Raw genomic sequence first — 24,936 nt, 5'->3', positions numbered from 1 at the left:
TTGGCTTCATCCAGTTGATAAAAACATGTTTTCGTGTGCAACTTGATTAGGGAGGCAAAAAGTCCTCTGACTTGTTGCTGACTGCTAATTCTGATGTCAGATTGCGATATGCACGTCCATTTTTTTTTAGCTGTTGTTGTGGAAATGCACCATTTCTTCGAGTGCCCCCCAACCCCACCTCCTCTAAGATAGATAATTATTTTTGTTGCCTTTCTTCCTTCATTAGTCTGTTTTCTTCCATAGATTTAATATGAATAATTGATCAAATATTTTCTGATCCTTATCATTTACAGATACTGGAAGGGCTTCTTAAATTGCCAGAAAACAGGGAGTGTGCTGACTGCAAAAGCAAGTATGTTATCTGGAAACTATCAAAATTGATATTGACACTAAAATTGTGAAGAAATAAATAACTTGATCTCAGTACATTATACCATAAAGTAGCTGCATGTTTTTCTTTTCCTTTTGTTAGGTAGGAAAATTTGAACTTGAGTCTCTTTGTGTGGGATTTGTGACCTAAGCTTCATGGGTGTCCCGCTGTGGACATCAAGTAGCTACATGTTATTAGTTAAAAATAATTTCTATATATTTCGAGTTGTTGTTAGTGACTAGTATTTCATGCAGGGGTCCTCGATGGGCTAGTGTGAATCTGGGCATCTTTGTATGCATGCAATATTCTGGAATCCACAGAAGTCTTGGAGTGCACATATCAAAGGTGATACTTTATGCATTGGTAGTGCGCTTTAATATTGTGAAGTTTGTCTATTGGTCCCTTCAAAGTTCCACTGTTTATTTTTCTTAGCTTTAATGCCAAAAGAACCAGTAAGTAGAGAGTTTTTTACTTATTAAAAATAAAAAAGAAAAGCAGAGAAAGTTTTATGATAGATACTAGCAATAGGGAAATTACTATGTAATATTTTTCAACTTTCCAACTTGAAACCTGACCTATTACTTTCCAGCTTGAAACCTTACCTTTGGTGCTCTCTCTCTCTCTTTTCATTGGCTTCTTATTGGTCTTTCCATTATGGAAGGTCTCTTTGAGAAGGTGGTTGCCATGGGTTATGGGAAATAAACATTCATATCCCTGTGATAAGTTGCTTGTTTGTAAATGCTTAAATCTTCATAATCTACAGTTCAATAATGCAGAACCAAAAATTCATGAGCCCTTAAATTGTTCTGTCATAAATTGCTTTTGGGTTAATATTGAATCCTTGCTAGGTTTACCCTATCAGGTAAGAAGAAAATATTTTTTACTTCTGCACACAAATACGTGGTTAAGCAAATGCCAATTATTATTTGCATACTTATCAATGGGTTCTTTCTGGATTTTTGCAGGTGAGGTCTGCTACTCTGGACATATGGCTTCCCGAACAGGTTGCATTTATTCAATGTAAGCTTCTCTGTGAGTACAGTTTCATTTTTTAGGCTGATGTTGGTCCAAGATAACAAGAAAGTGACTCAATATATGGTTTCCTATTCTATACAGCAATGGGAAATGAGAAGGAAAATTGTTATTGGGAAGCAGAGCTGCCCCCTAATTACGACAGGGTTGGGATTGAGAATTTCATTCGTGCAAAGTATGCATTTTCATGTTTTTGGGAACATGAAGCTGACAAAGGATACACATTAATTTGAGTCACCTGAGGAGTAATGAGAACAAAAACAGTGAAAGATACACATTAATTTGAGTCACCTGAGGAGTTAAATGCAAGTTTTCAATCAAAAGGCATAAATTCCAAGCACAGTCTCCAGATCTGTTTCTTCTTTTCCTATCACTGCAGAAACATGTAGTAATCAGTTTCCTCCTATGTGACTAAAAAATAGTTTGTCACAATGCATTCATGCTTGACACTGGTGTATCATGTATGTCTAGTGAATGTGCTGAACTGTTTGTTAGAGAATGTTTTATTTTGGCTGATTTGGTACCTTCTATTATCATAGATCATGAATAATTTGAGTTATGAGTTATTGTTTTGTTTTCTATTTTTTTATCATAATGTCAGAAACAAGCTGCCAAGAAGGATGTATTTCAGTTGTTTGCTGAGAAGGTGGAATATTTCAGAGGAAAAGAAGGATGTACTTCCAGCTATGTATTAATATCTTGGAATGGATTGTGATTTTGTATTCATCATATTCTAAAGACATACTAGAATCAGATAAGAACCTAGAAATAGAAAACATTGGCAATATTCTACTGGGAAAGAATCTTTTGGTGCGCTGTGATTTTTAGATATATGTTAGTTTGTGATTAATGTTAAAATATGATTTTTGGATATATGTTATTTTGTGGGTAATGGTGATTGAATATTAATTGAATGAGAAATTGAATTAATGCTTCATTTGTTATTTGAATATGAGTTATTATTTTATATGTTAGTTTCATGACAGGTGTTTGAATGGGAGTTAATATTTTATATGTTAGTTTTATTATAGGTATTTTTTTTAATTTAATCAAATAAAATTAACACAATTTCACCCCAAAAAAAAAAAAAAAAAAAAGAAAAGAGAGAGAGATATGACAGCGTTTCTACAAATGCCTCCTAAACCCTCGCCATTAACGGTAACAGATAAGACGGCGCTTTCAAAACGTCGCTAAATATCGTTGGTGACGTCAGCGTGTGTATGGTGGGACATTTGGCGGCGTTTTTTAAAACGCCTCCTATACTAATATCACGGCGTTTTTAAAACGTCGCAAAGATACAGCGACGGCTGCAGCTTCGACGTTTGGTACTAAACGCCACTAAAGGAATTAGCGGCGTTTTTGATAGATATAGCGGCGTTTTTTAAACGCCACTAAAAGTCCAATTTCCAGGAGTGAGATTATAATTCTCTGCATTGCTTCTGTTAGGAAAAATAAAAAAACGGTATTGCTGTTATATCTGTAGGAAATTCAGCATGTGTTCATGATAAGAAATTCTAATTGTGCTTAGTAGATTACGCTTTGTTGTTGCTTATGTGAATATTAAATAATAATAAAAAAGATATATATGCATGTTACTGTTTTGTTTTTCGAAGCACCGAACTACCTGTAGCATATATAATGGCCCACTGTTTCAATAGTACATGATTAGGAATTCATATTCATTTATATATTAATATTTTTTTGCATGCTATTTGGTTCCAGTTCCAGTAAATTAAAATATTTCACACGAGATGTTCTAATTTATTTAATTAAATTTATATCTATGCTATGCTGTTCATGTTGAAAAATGGTCAGAATATAAGTAATCTAATGTTTCCATCCAATCTACTGTTTCAATTTAGTCAAGTGGATAAATAATTTTCTATGCATTTTCTTAATTTCCTACCATGATTTATATGCATTTTTTTTTATTTTATAGTTTGATAATATAATTTGCATGATCATGAGTTTCTAATTTTTAGTTTATATTGCATGGTTATTATTTTCTAGAGTTTTAGGATTATTTATATGTTAATTGCTTCTAGTCTTCTATAATTATTTGCATGTTTATTGTATAATAATTTCATATAATTCTTGCCTATTAAATTTTTAATTTACTTTGTGGAGTAATAAGGTTTTTGTAACTTGTCAATGTTTTTAATTCTTTAGTTATTTTGCTAGTAAATAGATTGGTAGGAGGTTTAAAATAATTTATTGATTTTACAGCTTATTTCTATTATTTGTTTTGTATTTTGTTATATTTTTTTGCTAACTTTATGTACATGAATACCTATGCAAAAGGGCATGAAAAAATAAAAATAAAAAAAATGAATAGAATTTGGGATTGTAAAACAAAGTTGGACTACTAACATATTTGTTGAACATAAATATGTAAGTGTGGAAAGGAGTTTTGGACCAAATAAGAACCTTATGTGGATTGTTTTATCTTTCTTATAATTGAAGCAATTTTTGCTTGAGTTTTAGTAGTGGTTAAATTACAAATTTTTATTCAAACAAGTTTATTTACTTGTAATGTTAGAAGCATTTTAATTGCTTGTAAATTGTTGAAGCAATTTTTAATTGCTTGTAATTTGGTTAGCAATTTTTAATTGTTTGTAAGTTTTGGAACTTGGTTTGTTTTAACCTAATTTTTCCCTTGAAAAACTTAATTCTAAATTTGTATCCCATAAACTATGAGTCAACATGCTCTTGAAAGTTTTGTCTAAGGTTAACTGGGTTTTAAGTGGTATCGGTGTGACTCCTCTAATCTTCCTGAAAACTTTCCGGACCTTGTTTGATTCTAGAGTAAGTGGTGAGACTACTTTTGAATTAAATTTTCGACTTTGAGATTTTCTAGTATTAAGTTTAGTTTCTGGAAATACAATAGTGAAATTCTATTGTATTTTTCAGAAATTATAACTGTAATTGATGTTGTTGCTACTAATGTTGGTAGGGATCAGAACCTTGGGTTAACTGGCTTGTCAACTCCTACTGTGACCTCTGTGGTCAATCCAATTGTTGTGACCTCTGTGGTCAATTATGTTGCTACTTCTGCTATTCCGGGAGGACTGCTCAACCATCATGAGCGCCTAAAGAAGTTCATTGGAGTAAATTTCAAGAGGTGGCAACAAAGGATGCTATTTTACCTAATTACTCTTAGCCTTGCGGGGTTTTTGAGTGAGCATCCACCAGTCATGAAAGAGAATGAGAAAGACAAGCAGAAGCTCATGCCTTTATATGTTTGGAAGCAGCCAGACTTCCTTTGCCGGAACTATATTCTGAACGGCTTGGGAAATATACTATTCAACGTGTTTTATGACAAGAAATCGGCAAAGGAGACGTGGGATGCTTTGGATAAGACCTACAAAACCGAGGATGCTGGAGTAAAGAAATTTGTTGTTGGACGGTTTCTAGACTTCAAAATGGTGGACTCTAACCATCATTAGCTAAGTTCAAGATTTCCAAGTAATTTCGCATGAGATTCATATAGAGGGAATGTTACTGAGTGAATTATTCTAGGTAGCTTCTTTGATTGAGAAGCTACCTAATGGCTGGAAAGACTTCAAGAATTATTTGAAGCACAAATGAAAAGAGATGACAGTCGAAGAGCTCATTGTCATGCTTTGAATAGAGGAAGACAATAAGAAGAAAGGAGGGAGTATCTCCACAGTGAAAGCAAACATAGTTGAGTATGGCCAATCCTCGGGGGTTAAGCAAAGCTCAAAGGTAGGGACTAGAGGTGGTGTCTCCAAAAGGCCTATTTACAAGCCACATGAATTCAATGGAAAGTGCTTCAACAGTGGAAGCGATATGCATTGGGCAGTTAATTTTCACAAGAAGAAGAAGCCTTACAATAAGAACCCTCCATAGAACAAAAGTCGTGCGCACATGACTGAAATGGAGGATCTGTCACAAGATATGGATGACATGCATTTGTTAGCTGTTGTCTTTGAGGTGAACATAGTGGGGTCCAACTTGGAGGAATAGTGGGTGGACACTGGGGCCACTCGCCACATCTGTGCTGAGAAGAAGATGTTCACAACTTTTGAATCGGTTTCAAATGGTGAGAAGTTGTTCATGGAGAATTCTGTAAACTCAATTGTTGAGGGGAAATGCAAGGTGGTCCTAAAGATGATTTTAGGAAAAAGCTGACTCTGAACGATGTCCTTTTTGTGTTAGACATTTGTAAGAACCTTGTCTCGGGGTTTCTCTTAAGCAAGCATAGCTTCCATATGGTTTTTGAGCCTGAGAAGGTCGTGTTGACCAAGAGTGAAGTCTATGTAGGGAAGGGGTATATGTCGGGCAGTATGTTTAATCTCAATGTAATGACTATTATCCTGAAAATGAATGAGAAAACTTTTTCTTCTACTTATATGCTTGAGTCCCCTGAATTATGGTATGGTAGACTAGGTCATGTGAATTTTGACTCTTTGTGTAGATTAATCAAGTTAGATCACATACCATCTTTCTAGATTAATCTAAATCACAAATGTGAAACTTGTGTAGAAGCAAAATTGGCAAGGACTTCATTTCACTCTGTTAAAAGAAGTACTGAGCCTTTAGATTTAGTGCATAGTAATGTATGTGACTTAAAAGTCATACAATCACGTGGTGGCAACAAGTATTTCATCACTTTTGTTGATGGTTGCACCAAATATTGTTATGTGTATTTCCTTAAAAGCAAAGACGAGGCGATTAATAAATTTATTCATTTTAAGAATGAAGTTGAGAATCAACTACGTCGAAAAATTAAGGCTTTAAGAAGTGATCGTGGTGGAGAATATGAATCGTTGTTTATTGAGATCTGTGATTAATCTAGAATTATCCACCAAACTACAGCGCCTTATTCTCCTCAGTCAAATGGTGTTGCTGAGCTGAAAAATAGGGTGTTGAAGGAAATGATGAATGCAATATTGATAAGTTCTGGGTTGCCATAGAACTTATAGGGGGAAGCAATTCTCTCAATGAGTTACATTCTTAATAGAATACCTCGGAAGAAAGTAGACAAGACTCCGCATGAATTATGGAAAGGTTGCAAGCCTTCCTATAATTTCCAACGAATGTGTGGGTGTCGTGTGAAAGTGGCGGTACCTAAACCAAAGCGGGTTAGGATAGGTCCGAAAATCGTGGATTGTATATTTATTGGTTATGCACAGAATAGTAGTACATATAGGTTTCTTGTGTACAAGTTTGATATTTTAGATATACACGAGAATACCATTATGGAATCAAGGAATGTGTCCTTCTTTGAGGACGCGTTTCCTTGTCGAACCCGAGGAGAGGATCAAAGTTTTGAGAAGGAACTTGAAGATTATCCTAGTGATAGTGATCAAGATGAGGAGATAAATGAGTCAAGAAGGAGTAAGAGGGCTAGGACTTCCAAGTCCTTTGGTCCAGACTTTTTGACTTACATATTAGAGTGAGAACCTTGAACTTTCCATGAAATTGTGACTTCACCTAAAAGTCCTTTGAGGAAAGAAACGATTAAAAGTGAGATTGACTCCATCTTACATAATCACACCTGGGATTTGGTTGATCTAACCCCAAGCAGTAAGGCCTTGGGGAGTTAGTGGATTTTTAGGAGAAGGATACATGCTATTTATCAAAGGATATAGGCAGCGAGAAGGCCTGAATTACTTTGATAGGTTTCATCAGTGACAAGGATTATATTCATTCGCATGGTGATTACGATAGCAACTTTACGTGGTGTGGAGATATATTAGAAGGATGTAAAGGCATGTTTCTGAAATGGAGATTTAGAAGAAGAAATCTATATGGAGCAACTCGAGCGGTTTTCAGCTCCACGGCAAAGTAAGAAAGTTTGTTAGTGTCATTACCCGAACCCACCCCTATAGGTTAGGATCATAACCGGCTAGTAGTCATGAGACTAACTACGACCTCAGATGAAAATCAATCATATTTAACAATAATAGGGGGCCAGAAGCAGAAGCAGAATTAAAAATTTTGTCCAATGAGCTGTGCATATATGATATTACAAAAACCTTTACACATTATATTAATAACTCACACCGTTCAGTCATTAAAGACATACATATATTCAAGATCATTCAAAAAGAGTCATAACAGAAGCTAGTCATATACAGACTTAGTCCTACGGGACCTCAAAAGTTAACAAAAAGAAAAAAAAGAAAAAAATCATAAGCAAAGCCTCGCACATTAGGCGTTCATAGCAGAATCCATGATATATGGTATCCTTAATAGGTTCATTAGGGCTGAGGCTGGACATTCCGCTGCTCACCTACATACATATAAATAAAGAGTGAGGTAACACCCAATGAATAATACCAGAGTAAAGGGGTTAATGAATGAGATTCGTAGTGAAAAAAATCATACATGTACTTAATACATATGGAACGCAATTCCTATTCATAACGTACTTAAGAAAATCATAATGGTATGACCTCGGGTCCAATCCATTATACTTAGAACATGTCGAAGGGATGAAACGACCTTGGGTCCAAACATTTTTCATAACTGATCATAACACATGCACAAAACGACATCGGGTCCAATGTTTCCATATTCTTGTTCATGCACATATTCAAATTCAAGATCACGTTCACATTTAATGGATCCATACACAAATGACCATCCAGTTATTCACATCACAAGTACCAAACGACTTGAGGTCCATCATTTCCAAATTCTTATTCACGCGCATTCTTATAATCATGATCATGTTCACATGCGTATTCATGTTTAAACGACCTTTGGTCTAATTAATTTCTTGTTCAAAATGACCATTGGTACATTTAACAATCATACAAAATGACCTTCGGTCTAATTCATATGTAAAATGACCTTAGGTCCATCTTGTCAAATATTCTAAACGGCCTTAGGCTCATTCCATATCCTTGTCAAATATACCATACGGCCTTGGGCCCATTTCATATTTTCATCAAACATACCAAACGGCCTTAGGCCCATTGTGTATTCATACAAAACGACCTTTGGTCCAATCTTGTAATTTCGTGCTTATCAATCACGTTTCAAGTCTTTACGAATCAGACAAGTAGAATACTCATTCATAATACAAATTCTTGAGTTCGGAAAAATTACCACATATGTAGTATTTAGAAAATAACAAACATGAAAATATCTTTACTAAGATATTGCTCACAGTGTTCAGTTGGCAGATTCGCCCTCAGAGTTGACCCTACACAATTCGTAACACACAAAAATTGGGTCACAATACAATTCAATCCATTCTCAAATTCGTTTATCTTTCTTAGGCTTTTTTCTAACTCTTTAGTTCATTTAGGATGCTCAATGTGTGCCTAAGAATGCAAAAAGAACGAAAATCGGAACATCATACAACTTTTCAAAGTTTCCTGAAACAGGGTACTTCGTTCAAGCATAACATTGGTCACTCGAGCGAACCTCCTGATCTGCAAAAGTACTGGATGCTCTCATTTTATACTCGAGCCAACTTCTTGGTTGCTCGAGCCAAGGCTGAAAATAAAGGGTGGTTACTTGAGCGGTCTTTTGGTCTATCGAGCCAACCTCCAATGTTTGCAAAAGTACTGGGAGCTCGAAATGTACGCTCGAGTGACAATTCCATCGCTCGAGCAAACTGTTCAAATTCTAGAATATCCAGAATTCTGTTTGAGCTTCAAAACACAACTCCAAGGTTCCAAATTCATGAATGACTAGTCTAAGAACTTGAAAACATATATTCTAACATACATGAATTACATATCTTATACTCAAAACTTCATAAATTGTAAAATTGAAACTCAAAACTCCCATGCATGTATGATGTAGCTCGAATTCTTGTTCTATAATTTTCAAAACATGAAATTGAGCTTCATAATCTCATGATTCATGAATGCATGTGTTAAACAACTCCAAATTCAACATGATTATCATAGTTTATACTCAATGATGAAAAATCATAACAAATTATACAGGCATGCATATATTGATTCTAATCTCAACATACTCAACTCAATTCTTACATTTGTCAACATGTACTTCTTGAATTTTCATAGTTATGAACTTAAACTCATGAATTAAGGTTCAATCTCTCACCTTTAAACTTCAATGAGCCTAGGTATAGCAGATTCTTGTGTTTAGCTTCCAAATTCTTCAACCACCAAGTCAATTCTTTAAGATTTTGATCCCCTTTCTTCTCTAAAATGAAGTCTCTCTCTCTCTCTCTCTATATATATATATGTTTCTCTCAGATTTGTGCAAGGTCAAGAGCTCAAACTTCTTGAGCCAAAGCACTATCTCTACCATTATATAGTGGATGATTAATTTAAGCTAATTAATTAGGAATCAATCTAATTAATCAAGGCCCATTTATTTAATTTAATCTAATAATTTGATCTGAATCAATTTTTAATTAAATTTCACCATAGACTCCAAAAATTATGCTAATCACAATGGTACATCAATTTTGGTATATGTCGCCTCTATGACCCTCAATTTAGATTATGGCAGAATATAGAACAGATATCTCTACGATGGACAGATATAAATTCGAAAACACATATAATCACATGATTAGCATCCCTAATCACATTAAGCACACAATTACAAAGATAGTTAAAGGGTAATGGTGTATCACAGAGCGGGGTTGTCACATTCTTCCCCCTTTAGTAAGTTTGGTCCTCCAAACTTATGTTACCTTCCATTGGAAACAGATGTGGGTAGTGTTGTCTTATCGTCTTTTTCCCACGTAGCTTCCCTTCTATAATGCTCTTTTCATTTCACTTTCACCATTAGAATGGATTTGTTTCTCAGTTGTTTCACTTGTCGGTTAATGATTAGTTCCGGCCATTTTTCATATTTCATATTCTCATCAAGTGCTATACGGTGATAGTCTATAACACGAAATGGATCCCGTAGGTAGCCCTTCAACATGGACACGTGGAACACGTTGTGTATTTGTTCCATACCCGGCGGTAAAGAAACCTTATACGCAATGGGACCAAGTCTCTCTAGAATTTGGAATGATCTAATATAACGTGGTGACAACTTACCCTTCTTACTGAATCTTGACTGGCCTTTCATTGGAATTACACTGATGAACACATGATCACCAACCTCATATTCAAGAGGCCTTCTTCTAACATCCGCATCACTCTTTTGTCGGCTATGAGTTGTCTTGAGTCTTTGCTGAATCACTTTAATCTTTCGGTGGTAGTTTGCACAATTTCAGGCCTAATCAAAACTTTATTCTCGACTTCTATCCAACAGACCGGTGAACTATATTTTTTGCCATAGAAGGCTTCATACAGTGTCATGCCAATGCTTGAGTGGAAGCTGTTATTATACGCAAATTCTGCCAATGGCAAGTAATCTTCCTAACTTCCCTGAAAATCTAAGGCACACATTCAAAGCATATCTTCTAGAGTCTGTATGGTCCGTTCCAACTATCCATCAGTTTGCAGATGAAATGCAGTACTAAGTTTCAATTTTATGCCCATTGCTCTCTGTAGGCTTCTCTAGAATCTATACACAAATTTCGGATCTCTATCCAACACAATAAACACCGGTGCTCCATGTAAGCGGACAATTTTATCGACATATATAGTGGCAAGTCTATAAGCATCATAAGTAGTTCGAACATGACGAAAATGTGCAAATTTAGTTAGTCTATCAACTATAACCTAGATAAAATTCATACCTCATGGGGTTTAAGGCAGACTAATAATAAAGTCCATGGTAATATGTTTCTATTTCCATTCCGGAATAGGGAGAGGTTGAAGTAGACCTATGAATTTCTGGTATTCGGCTTTAACTTGCTAGCATTGAAGACATTTACGCATATATTCTACAATTTCCCATTTTATATTAGGCCACCAATAACTTGGTTTCAACTCCCGATATATCTTGTTGTTGCTCGGATGCATCGCAAACATTGACTTGTGGGCTTCATCCAAAATTCTCTTCTTTAAATCAGAGATGTTCGGAACACACAATCTATTTTGGAATTTCAACACTTCATTCTCCACACTAAACCCTGGTCTCAGATTTGATTTAGATTCATCAATTACTTTCTTAAGGAACTTATCCTCCATTTGTTTTTGTTTGATGACATCAATAATTATCGGTTCAACTAAAATGACGGTTATCAATCCGCCTTGTTCATGTAATATTACTTCAATCTCGGATTTCTCAAAGTCTTGCAAGATTTCATTTTGTTCAGTAAATAGACAAGCCAAGTTCCCCATCGATTATCTACTCAATGCATCAACAACTATATTGGCTTTCCCTGGGTGATACTAAATCTAGAGATCATAATCCTTTATTAGTTCAAGCCATCTTCTCTATTGCATATTCAGTTCTATTTGGGTAAAGAAGTACTTTAGACTTTTGTGATCCATATAAACCTCACATTTTGCCCCATACAAGTAATTGTGCCATATTTTTGGAGCAAACACAACTGTGGCCAATTCCAGGTCATGCATTAGGTAGTTCTTTTCATGTGGTCTCAACTGCCTGGAGGCATAGGCAATTACTCTCCCATGCTACATTAACACACAACCCAAACCCTTGTAAGAAGCATCACTAAATATCACAAAAATTTTCGTACCTAAAGGCAATGCCAAAATTGGTGTAGTAGTCAATCTCGTTTTCAGTTCTTGGAAGGCAGATTCCCTTTCATCATTCCATTCAAATGGTTTCCCTTTTTGAGTTAGTTGGGTAAGTGGTACAGTTATTTTTGAAAAGTCTTTTACAAACCATTTGTAATAGCCAGCTAAGCCTATGAAACTACGAACTTCTGTTACATGTTGGTGGTGGTCAGTTCACAATTGCCTTTATTTTCTCTGGGTCTACAGAAATCCCATCTCTATTGATAGCATGCCCTAAGAAGACAACCTCATCCAACCAAAATTCGCATTTCTTTAATTTAGAAAATAATTTCTTTTCTCTAAGTGTTTGTAAGACAGTTCTCAGACGTTGTTCATGTTCAATTCTACTCTTTGAATATATCAACATATCATCAATGAAAACCATAACAAACTCATCAAGGTAGTATTTAAAAATTCAATTCATAAGATCCATAAATGCTACAGGTGCATTAGTCACCCCAAATGACATAACCAGAAATTCATAATGTCCGTATGTTGTTCTGAATACGGTTCTCTCAATATCTTCTACTTTCACCTTTAACTAATGGTACCCGGATCCCAGATAAATTTTTGAAAATACTTGTGATCCCTACAATTGATCAAACAAATCATCAATACAGGGCAAAGGGTATTTATTTTTGATCGCTACCTTGTTCAATTCCTGATAGTCAATGCACAAATGTAAAGTCCCGTCTTTCTTCTTCACAAATAAAACAGGTGCGCCCCATGGCGAAGTGCTCGGTCAAATAAACCCTTTATCAAGAAAGTCTTGCAATTGCTCTTTCAATTATTTCATTTCAACAGTAGACATTCTATAGGGAGCCTTTAAGATAGGTTGGGTGCCTGGTACAACACCAATAGTAAACTCTATTTCCCTGTGAACCAACTCTCATGGCAATTCATCTGGAAATACATCCAGAAATTCTAACGACAGGAATACTATCTATTTCAACATTCATAGATTGCTCAGTCAATATGGTACATAAGTAACCCTGACATCCCTTCTTAAGCAGTTTATATGCTTTCATTGTTGAAATTTGATAAGGTGGGAGTACTACACCATTGCCAATAAACTCAAATTCATTATGTCCTGGTGGTCTAAACATACCGCGTTTTGTTACACAATCAATGGTGGCACAATATTTAGATAACCAATCCATACCCAAAATCACATCAAAATGTCTAATGTCTAAGGGTAACAAATCCACATATAAAGTAGCACTACCAATACACATATCACAAATACAGTACATAGATGTACATAACACAGATTCCCCAGATGGAGCAGTTACACATAACAGATATGGCCATGATTCTAGGGGTCTATTCAGTCTAGATGCAAATGTAGTAGACACAAAGGAGTGTGTTGATCTGGAATCAATTAACATAAAAGCATCTTGATTACATATAGAAATAGTACATGAGAACACAACTTCTATGTTTCGCGTGTCACCAGGGACGAGTGCAAAGACTCTCCATTGTCTCATTGTGTCTCTAGTAGTAGCAGGCCTCGTAGTATTCCCTGGCTTTAGGATGGATCCAGTCAAACTAGCAGCGGGTTTGCCACTTATTTGTTACTCAATTTGGGTATAATCCCTTACCATGTGTCCCATTTTACCACATTTAAAACAAGCCCCAAAAATACAGCAACAAACCCCGTGATGTTTCTTACCACACTGATTACATGTTGGTGTCGTATTTCTGGTGGAGCCCAAAGTGCTTAAGGATCTCATATCTCGCTTTTTCGACGATCCCTTCTTTGAGAAAAAGCATGTCTCTTACTTTTTCAATTAATTGGTGGTTTACTCTGATTGGCCATATTAGTTTCTGACATTAAAGCCCGGTCTAACACATTAATGTAAGTAGGCAGTTTCAATACATTCACTCGTTCTTGAATATCATTGCGAAGACCGCCCTCAAATTTTATTGCCTTTTTATAGTTGGTGTCAACCATATGCAGTGCGAACCTGGCCAATTCTATAAACTTTGCCTCGTATTCTGCCACAGTCATAAAATTTAGACACTTTTCTATTGAGGGCACATTATGGCAAGTATTTATCAGAAAAGAGCTCAAGAAATCGTGTCCAGTCTAGGCCATTGTTGTCATTACATATCAACATCCACCACCTTCTTGCTTCATCTTCCAGTGTAAAGATGGCCAACTGTACTGTGCATCAAGGCATGGAAACACTTTAAATAGTTTCTCAATACCAAGGACCTAAGCCTCGGCCTTCAACAGATCTACTCCCCCCGTGGAATAGTGGTAGTTTCATTTTCTTAAATTCTTTGGTAAGAGCTATTATTTGGTCATCGCTTTGCAAATCTTGCACAGGTTGTACTGTAGGTGGGGGTGGCGGTTGTTGCCACTGTTGTTGCCATTGTTGTTGTTGCCTCAATGTTTCTGCCGTGTCCTATATCAACCTTTCCATTCTATCCAGTCTGGTAATAAAGAATTCCTCTATCTCATGGGCTCTTGTTCTCACCATTATCTAATGAGATTTGCATTATATTTCATACAAAACCATGTACACAATATCCATAGACAGAAAGAGCACACATACAAATAGGCAACAATTCATATATCACGTAGTCACATATTTCAGAACACTTTAACATATTCTTAATGCATTCAGACATATATTTATCATATAAATGCAACTTAAGTCTTTTCTAGACACTCTATTGCTCACTTGGACAAGTGTGTGTGAGTTATTAACTCGTACTCTGATACCACTCTGTCATGACTTGAACCCATCCCTATAGGTTAGGATCATAATTGACCATTAATCATGAGATTACCAACGGTCTTAGACGAAAATCAATTATATTTAACAATAATAGGGGGCCAGAAGCGGAAGCAGAATTAAATTTTTTGTCCAATGAGCTGTGCATATATGATATTACAAAAACCTTTACACATTATATTAATAACTCACACTATTCAGTCATTAAAGACATACATATATTCAAGATCATTCAAAAAGAGTCATAACAGAAACTAGTCATATACAGATAGAAGACTCCATGATATCTGGTATCCTTAATAGGTTCATTAGGGCTGAGGTTGGACATTCCACTGCTCACCTACATACATATAAATAAAGAGTGAGCTAGCACCCAGTGACTAATGCAAGAGTAAAGGGGCAAATGAATGAGATTCGTAGTTAAATAAATTATAACTTAATACATGTAGAACGCAATTCCCATTCATAACGTACTTAAGCAAATCATAACAGAATAACCTCGAGTCCAATCCATTATACTTAGAACATGTCGCAGGGATGAAATGACCTTGGGTCCAAACATTTTTCATAACTGATCATAATATATGTACTAAACAACCTCGGGTCTAACATTTCTATATTCTTGTTCATGCTCATATTCAAATTCAAGATCATGTTCACATTTAATGAATCCATATACAAATGACCATCTGGTCCTTCACATCACATGTACAAAAACACCTAAGGTCCATTATTTCCAAATTCACATTCACATGCGTGCACTTATAATCATGATCATGCTCACATGTGTATTCACATTCAAACGACCTTTGGTCAAATCAATTTCTTATTCAAAATGACCTTTGGTCCATTTAACAATCAGACAAAATGACCTTCGGTCCAATTCATGTAAAATGACCTTAGGTCCATATTGTCAAATATTCTAAACGGCCATAGGCCCATTCCGCGTCCTTGTCAAATATACCATGCAACCTTGGGCCCATTTTATATTTTCGTCAAACATACCAAACGGCCTTAGGCCCATTGTGTATTCATACAAAATGACCTTTGGTCCAATCTTATAATTCCGTGTTTATCAATCATGTTTCAAGTCTTTACGAATCACACAGGTAGAATGTTCATTCATAATACAAATTCATGAGTTCGGAAAACTTACCACATAGGTAGTATTTAGAAAATAACATACATGACAATATATTTACTAAGATGCTACTCACAGTGTTCAGTCGGTTGATTCGCCCTCAGAGTTGACCCTACATAATTTGTAACACATAGAAATTGGGTCACAATACAATTCAATTCGTTCTCAAATTTGTTTATCTTTCTTAGGCTTCTTTCTAACTCTTTAGTTCATTTAGGATGCTCAATGTGTGCCTAAGAATGCAAAAAGAACGGAAGTTGGAACATAATGCAACTTTTCAAAGTTTCCTGAAATAGGGTACTTCACTGTGAGTGTAACATCGGTCGCTCGAGTGAACCCCCTGGCCTGCAAAAGTATTGGATGCTCTCATTTTACGCTCGATCCAACTTCTTGGTCGATCGAGCCAAGGTTGAAAATAAAGGGTGGTCACTCGAGTGGTGTTTTGGTTGCTCGAGTCAACCTCAAATATTTGCAAAAGTATTGGGAGCTCGAAATGCACGCTTGAGCGACAATTCCATCGCTCGAGCGAATTGCTCAAATTCTGAAATTTCCAAAATTTTGTTTGAGTTTCAAAACACAACTCCAAGGCTCCAAATCCATGCATGGCTAGTCTAAGAACTTGAAAACATATATTCTAACATAAATATTTCATGAATTACATATCTCATACTCAAAACTTCATGAATTGTCAAATTGAACCTCAAAACTCCCATGCATGTATGATGTAGCTTGAATTCTTTTTCTATGATTTTCAAAACATGAAATTGAGCTTCATAATCTCATGATTTATGAATGCATGTGTTAAACAACTCCCAATTCAACATGATTATCATGGTTTATACTCAATGATGAAAAATCATAGTAAATTAGACAAGCATGCATATATTGATTTTAATCTCAACATATTCAACTCAATTCTTATATTTGTCAACATGTACTTTTTGAATTCACATAGTTATGGACTTAAACTCATGAATTAAAGTTCAATCTCTTACCTTTGAACTTCAATGAGCCTAGGTATAGCAAATTCTTGTGTTTAGTTTCCAAGTTCTTCAACCACTAAGTCAATTCTTTAAGAATTTGATCCCATTTCTTCTCTAAAATGAAGTCTCTGTCTCTATATAGGCTTCTCTTAGATTTGTGAAAGGTCAAGAGCTTAAACTGCTTGAGCCAAAGCACAATCTCTGCCATTATATGGTGGATGATTAGTTTAAGCTAATTAATTAGGAATTAATCTAATTAATCAAGGCCCATTTATTTAATTTAATCTAATAATTTGATCTGAATCAATTTTTAATTAAATTTCACCGTAGGCACTAAAAATTATGTTAATCACAATGGTACAGTCAATTTTTGTTTCTCTTGCCTCTATGGCCTTCCATTTCAGATTATGGCAGAATATAGAATAAATATCTCTACGATGGACATATATAAATTCAAAAACAAATATAATCACATTAAGAATGCAATAGCAAAGATAATTAAATAATAACAGCATATCACAGAACGGGGTTGTCACAGTAAGCTTGTTAAGTCATTATATGGTTTGAAGAAAGCTCCTAAGCAATGGCATTAGAAGTTTGACATATGTTGTCAAATGGGTTTAGAATCAATGAATGTGACAAATGCATATATGTCAAAGACATTGATAGAGGTTATGTCATTTTGTGTCTATACGTTGATTACATACTCATTGTTGATAGTAATAACGAAATGATTAGAACCATCAAGAGATTGTTAAACTCTAAGTTTGACAAGAAAGATATAGGCCTTGCAGATGTAATTTTGGGTGTTACGATTACCAGAACATCTGGTGGTATTGTACTTTCTCAATCTTATTATATGGAGAAGATACTTGAGAGATTTGGCAAATCAGATACAAGTGAATCAAGGACACCGATTGACTTAAGTCTACACTTGACCAAGAATAATGGTGAGAGTGTCTCTAAACTAGAATATTCTCGGGTCATTGGGAGTTTGATGTATCTAATGAGTTGTACATGACCTGATCTAACCTACTATATGTATTCATTGTGATAGCCAATCGGCAATTGGTCAAGCACAGAGTAATATGTATAATGGAAAGTCTAGACATATCCATCGTAGACATAATTCCATATGACAACTACTCTCTAATGGGGTTGTCTCTCTAGACTATGCAAAGTCTAAGGACAACATTGTGGATCCGCTAACCAAAGAATTAACTTGCGAGTTAGTAGAAACGTTGTCAAGAGGAATGGGGTTAGGGCCTTTAGTAAATGTTACTGAAACATAAAACCCAACTTAATTGACTGGAGATCCCAAGATCTAGGTTTAAAGGGACAACTGAATTGTGTGTAATGCGTGAGTCACTTAAAAGTTAAATCCTCTTGCCCATTCATTTATACAGTGATACCCTGTAGGGGTGGCAGGTTAAGCTAATGTTTTTAATGACTTAAGTGATGTGAATAGTCAACTGTGCATAGTAAGATACCTTCTATAGTTTATCTATGTGAGTACAAAGTGGGGTCGCTTCTTTAAGAATTGGTAAGGCCAAATTCTTCGAAAACAATCACTGAACCAGGCTAGTGTTCCAGGGCCGTACCATACACAACAGTGAGAACAAGAACAATGGTTGAACTAACTCCTATGTAAGGTCTATTGTCTTGGTTTACACAAACGGAAAAATAGTTCAAGACATCACGTTCACTGATCTACCAATAAATTTGATAAGTTTTCATTACGAAAGGTTCAAGGCCAATAGCTACCTTTTCTGAGACAGGGTTAGTCTGTGCGCTCTCTCTTTCCGAATCTTTGTTGATAAACGTTATCTGTTTTTCTTTATTTGATCATTTTTTATTCATGTGGGTGATTGTTGGAAAAAATGATTTTATGGTGACTTTAATATGAAATTAAAGTAGGGCCCAGCCACTGGTGGGTTTAGATTCTTTGTAACAAGATCTTTACACCGCAAAATGAATGACCAAAAATCATTAAGAATTGAATGAGAAATTGCCTCATAAAATTGGCCTCATGAATGAGGAATTGGGAATGGTGTATAACCACTTATCCCATATTGACTGTAGAGGAAAGCATTGATGGGCATTTAACTCCCAAGTTTGTGATAAGGCATGAACCATTAAGGGCATCCAAATTTTTCGAAGGAAGGGAGTTATGGATGCTCTAAGGATGGGCTTGAGCCAAAACTATGGTCCAAGTTGGTTATGCAAATATTGCCACAAGCGGGCGCAGGCATGCCTGCCCAAATCGGACCGGGCTGGGTCCGAGTCTGGGTCTGGGTTTGTGGTCTATGGTTCGTGGGTCGTAGATTGTGGGTCTTGGATCTTGGATCTTAGGCATAGGCTTGGGCTTAGGCTTGGGCTTGAGGCTTGATGCTTGAGACTTGCTGAGATAGGTTAGGTTTGGGCTGGGCCAAATTAGTGGTCCACCAACCTAATCTTTTTGGGTTAAGTCTGTTAGGTGGTTGTTGTTATATATACATATGTGTATATTGGGTGTATTATTTTCCATCAGTTTTGGTGCATTACTCCATCAGTTTTGCAAGAGTAATTGGGCAATTTTGGCTACATTTGTTGTTAGCCTTCATGGCTGGGAGGCTCCTCCTCTCTCCCCTATTGTGTATAAAAGGAGACCTTTCCCTTTGGTTTTAGGTACAGAATTTTTGGCTCTCATACTATACAATTAGTCTGCTCCTGTAATCTTTTTCCTGTGTGAGAGAGTGTTGTCATTGTTACTTTGCCAGAGCTAAATAGAAGGTGCTTCTGCATTAGCAGGTTCTAATCACTGTATTCTGGGAGACAAACACAGACACACATCTAGCACCTACGGTGAGGCGGCGAATCTGTTTTATGGAAATTGTGGTATCGCACAGGTTTCGATTTGCATTCTCTTCTTGTTTTATCTTATGTATTTCTGTTCATCTGTAATTTCCAACATGATTGGTTGTTCTATATTTTTCAATTTAATTAAATATGAACATGTTTTGAAAAACCTACGTGATTTGTGATTCAAAACAGATTTAATTGCAACAATTCCCAAACAAACAAAACTAATAATCTAAATCATCTATCACATACGAAAGTGATGTAGATTGTTGTTCCACAATCAATAAATCGACTCAAACGATTTTTACGTGGAAAAAAAATCACAGTTGGAGTACCTCCAATTGTGATAAAAAAAAAAAAAAAAACACGAGCGAAATGCCACTAATCAATCCACTATGAAGAATGAAAAATACATAAAATTACCAAACAATTTACCCAATTGTGCCCTTTTCACCAATGCTTTCGTCTCAGAATTGATTACTTTGATGTTGAATCCACAACACTTACGTCGAATCCACGACAACGAGCTGTTTCAAACTACATCGAAGCCGTCACGCTCGAATCTTCGGAATCCACCGAACAAGAACTCTTTGATATGAATGATCAAACAACCCTTTGATGTAAACAACTTAGATCATGAGATAAACCCACCAAGACATCAAAGGAAACAAACAAGGAACCTTCAAAGACAAACCCTATGTGACAACCCTCATCTCTGATTAGTTTTAATTCATGATTCAAAGGAAACAAACAAGGAACCTTCAAAGACAAACCCTATGTGACAACCCTCATCTCTGATTAGTTTTAATTCATGATTAAGCATGATAAGTGATTGATTACCATGAAATCCTAAATTGATTACATGAGTATGTTGTCTTAAATGCATTTCTATCTATCTGTTACTGAATGATCTATTCATGTTTTAATTTCGAATTGCGAATTGAAAGTCTTATAGGCGACCGAATTAGAAATTGATTAGTGTTTTATGCTAATTAGGATTTATAGGATTTTATGGTAGGTTTAATTAACATTCAATTTGGAACAATTAAATTAGAATAAATAATGCTAAATTAATTGAGTTTAAGTTATTTACATAATTTCCCTTGAGTGGGCTCCCTCAAAACTATTGTTTAATTTCCATTACTCACACTTTTGACACACCATTCTTCATCCTTCTTCTTGAGCAAACCGTGAGTGAGAGGGAGAGTGGAAGAAAATTGAATTCATCTAGAAATTGACTTGAAAAATTAGAGGAATTGAAGGAGAATTGCATATTTGAGCTACCACATTTGGAATTCAAGACTTAAGGTAGGAAATTCTTTCCCTTAATTATTAATTTAAGTTGTTCTTGCTTGATTCATGGAAAAATTGATGATTAGAGTCAAGAATTAGCTTAAAGTGTTAATTGGAGGGTCCATTCATACATGCATGTCCATATCTTGGAGTTTTGAAGTTGTTTTGCATGAAATTCTTCCATGCATGTCTAGATTTTAGTTGTAATCTAAGAATTCATCATGTTTTTGGAAAGAATGGCTCATTTGATCATATGTTAGAAGCTTTGAATTCAAATAAACACATGCATGAAATATTTACATCATGCTCTTTTATTTGAAGTTAATTGGTGTTCAATTGTCATACTTTTGGGCTTTGATTTCATAAAATGATCTTTAAAACATCTTGTATTATGAGTTTCTAAGTGTTTTCCAGAAAATTGGCCCAAAATGTTGAGTTTTGGCATGCTTGATTCTTGGTTTGAGCTTTGGGAGCAAATCTAAAAAACCCAGATTTTGGCTTCCACGCTCGAGCGAAGGATTCCACGCTCGAGCAACCACCTTTGTGTTCAGAGCTCCGCTCGAGCGACGGAATGCTAGCTCGAGCTTGAATTGCAAGCTCTCAGGTTTTTACGTGTGCAGACGCACACTCGAGCGACGAGACCTACGCTCGAGCGAAGAACTGTGTCTCACGCTCAAGGGAGCATCGAGCGAGCATCGAACGGAGAATTTCAACAACCAGTACTTTTCATGTTTTTGCAGACCGCTCAAGCAAGGGAGTCTACGCTCGAGCGACCCTTCTATTTCAGTAAGCTCGCTCGAGCGAAGAAAGCCACGCTCGAGCGAGACCCCTGTTTTCAGCAAATTTTGAAAAGTGTTTTAAAGTGCACTTTTGCATCCTCATCCCATCCTAGGCATTCCTAGGCCATGGTTAAGGCATCTTAATGAGGATAATGTTATAGAACCACACCAAGTCAAGATAGGGGCTAAGTTATTAATCCCGAGTGTGTAACTCAGTGTGTGTTCATTCTTCAACTGTGTAGGGTTGGCACCCGAGGACGCTGATTAGCCTGTCTATAGCCCAGTACTCTGTGAGTAACAATGTTGTAAAGATATGTTCAATTATAATTATTTTCTGAACGATCGACTGTACTGCTTTCTGAAGTGACACTGTTTACTGAATGAATGTTTGTCCTATTTTATGAACTGTACTCGTGGCATCCATAGCAACTTACTGTCACAGTTACTGCTACTGTCACAGAGATCTCTGTTAGTTCCAATATTTGGAACCAATACTGTATACTGTTTTGATGGCCATCAACTGACTGTTCGGTCTATTAAGACCTACTGTTTATTGTATTGTTCTACTATGGGATGTACCACATATGACTACTACGGTTTCTAAATGACTGTTATGGCATGTAATATGAGCCACTAATGGAATAACCGATCTATAGATGCAAGTGACTATTTTAATTACTGAAAGGATATTCATTCTTAACCTCTTTACACATTTGTTATTCACTAGGCTTTAACTCACTATTTATATATGTATGTAGGTGTCCAGGCACCGGACCGGAGCTAGAAGAGTCGAGTTAAGCTCATGTTTTGTCCAGCCAACCATTGTGCCTCACTTCGAGGTTCCAAGTTTGCTCTAGCAAAGGCTGTTTTTGGGGTGCTTCAGATCCCCCCGTTTTGTCTCTGTTTTGTACTGACTGAATAAGACTTGACTGTACAGTTATGGTGAAGGGATTTGGTCCCTAACCTGGATGTGTTGTGCATCTGATATGTATATATGTTTTGGTTGTGAATCTGGCTTGTTCATAAAATTCTTTTTGCATTCAGATTTTCACAGCTCCTTGGACATCTTTTATCTACTGTTAGGCTTTCGCCAGCCCCTTACTCTGTACTATTGTCGTTACTGTTAAGCAGGCCTTTGGTAACCACGGATTACTGGCCGGTTACGATGCTAAACCCATAGGAGCGGGTTTGGGTCATGACACCCTAACTCTCAAGAGTATGATCTGGAACATATGACCCTAAAATTTGACTCCTAGGCAGCTCTTTATATAGAACAAGGTCGTGAAGATTGTTCGAGCCATGGAATTGTCGCTCAAGCGGTGTGAATTAGGTGCGTGAAATCCATAAGTGTCTTCACTTGAGCGGTAAAAGCTATACTCTGGTGGAAAATCAGTACTTCCAGTATTTTTGCAAACGCCTGAAACTTCTGAGAGATCATCTTCTTCGCTCGAGCGATCAGGTAAAAAGATTCAGAACAAATTACAACTGAAACAATGTTTGTTTGCAGAACCTAACAATTCCTCTTTTTGTCAATTCCAGGAAAAAACATTCTAAGAATTATTCATCACATACGCACACACACTAGACACAAACTCCTAACCACTCTAAACCAAATGCGAAGCATGCCACCTGCAGAGATTATAAAACACCACACAACAAAATAGCAAATGGCCAGAAATAAAAAACAAGAAATAATAAAATGCCCATCCAATTCGAATTCATAATCCATATAACCATCCAATTCATAATCCAGATAACATTCTAACCATAATAACCATATCCACTTCTTTTTTTTGTTCGTGAGTGACAAAGTTGCATAAAAACTATCCAAGAAACAAAAACTCAAAGGGAAGAAGACAAAATATGTCCATAGATAAACAGAACAAAGACAAAGACAAAGACAACTAAAGCATGTCAGAAGAGAGCACAACCAATCACTGATACGGTGGAGGTGGAGGCTGCTGTATCTGGAGAAGGGACAAGATTTGAGCGAGCTGCAAGGATGATTGATCAATAGTATGCTCAACACGACGTAGTCGGTCACTAAATCCATCCATCTGAGCATCCATCCGGTCTAGGTGCTAGGTCATAGCATGCTCAAACTGGCAGAGCTGGCCCTGAATAGTCCGTGGACGGATATCACGCTCATTCTCATCGGTAGCCGTAGTATCGAGCTCGACCTCCTCAGCTAATTGGTCTTCACCTACATCAGAAGTACCTGCCCCAGAAGACTCCCCTTTAACACGTGCCCCACTATGGGAGACAGTATTTTTGGTAAATTAGTTAACTAGGGTTGCATACTCATCATCACTGGAAGTTGGAGTTTCAAGAGAGGTGAGAAGGCAATTAATGAGGCAACCATAAAGCAGACCTAAAGACTTTTGACCCCCAAAAACAGCGACCATTTTTTAGATGATGAGAGTGGTGAGATTAATGGGTAGTTGGCAGTCGATGCGGTATAGGTAGGGGTGTAATTTTGGCCCGTGGCCCACGGGCGGCCCGAAGCCTGCCCGCGGCCCGAGGTGGGCCTGGCCCGTTAAGGCCCAAGCCCAGCCCAATGCCTTGGGCCAGGGCCTGGGCCATCGTTTTGAAGCTCGGTCGGGCCTGTGGGCCCTCTCAAGGCCCGCCTAAAAGCCCCACCTGAGGCCCGGCCCACCCGATGCCTAGTGTCTTTTTTAATGGAAAATAATAAAATTTTGGTGGAAAAAATTTAAAAAATTGTTTAGGCGCGCCCAAAGCCCGAGCCCCATAGGCCCGACCCGAGGCCCACCCAAAGCCCGAATACTGCTGGGCCTGGGCTAGGGCGTAGGCCTAGTTTTATGGCCCGTGGGCTGGCCCGACCCGGCCCCATTTTTTGGCAGGAGCCCGCAAGGCTCGACATGGGCCCGGCCTGGCTCAAGCTCGAATGGGTCAGGTTGGGCCAAAATTACACCCTTAGGTATAGGACATAACCTTGTTCTTAGGTAATGTTGGAACTGTAAGTGGTAACAATGAGGTTGGCACACACAATCAGGTTAAGCAACCTAAAATGAGGGAGGAGCTCATATTGTTTGATTAAGGCCCCTTTAACCCAAACTTTTGGTGTACCACACAAATCAGATGCTACTTCATTGAAATCACAAGTTGAAGAGGCAAGAAAGGGATAATGG

General features: G+C 36.8%; 1 protein-coding gene across 1 annotated transcript; it reads left to right on the top strand.

Annotated features, from left to right (window-relative positions):
• Window positions 1–284: 284 nt before the first annotated feature.
• On the top strand, window positions 285–1,958 carry LOC145804115 (ADP-ribosylation factor GTPase-activating protein AGD5-like). Its single transcript, XM_082897729.1, has 4 exons — window positions 285–352; window positions 625–715; window positions 1,336–1,390; window positions 1,487–1,958. The coding sequence occupies exons 2-4, from the start codon at window positions 668–670 to the stop codon at window positions 1,633–1,635; spliced, it is 252 nt and encodes an 83-aa protein (XP_082753855.1). The 5' UTR covers window positions 285–352; window positions 625–667; the 3' UTR covers window positions 1,636–1,958.
• The last annotated feature ends 22,978 nt before the right edge of the window (window positions 1,959–24,936 follow it).

Source organism: Camellia sinensis, chromosome 12, assembly GCF_055761805.1.
Source record: "Camellia sinensis isolate YWXY chromosome 12, ASM5576180v1, whole genome shotgun sequence".
Classification (NCBI taxonomy): domain Eukaryota; kingdom Viridiplantae; phylum Streptophyta; class Magnoliopsida; order Ericales; family Theaceae; genus Camellia; species Camellia sinensis.
This window is presented reverse-complemented; position numbering and strand designations above follow the sequence as displayed.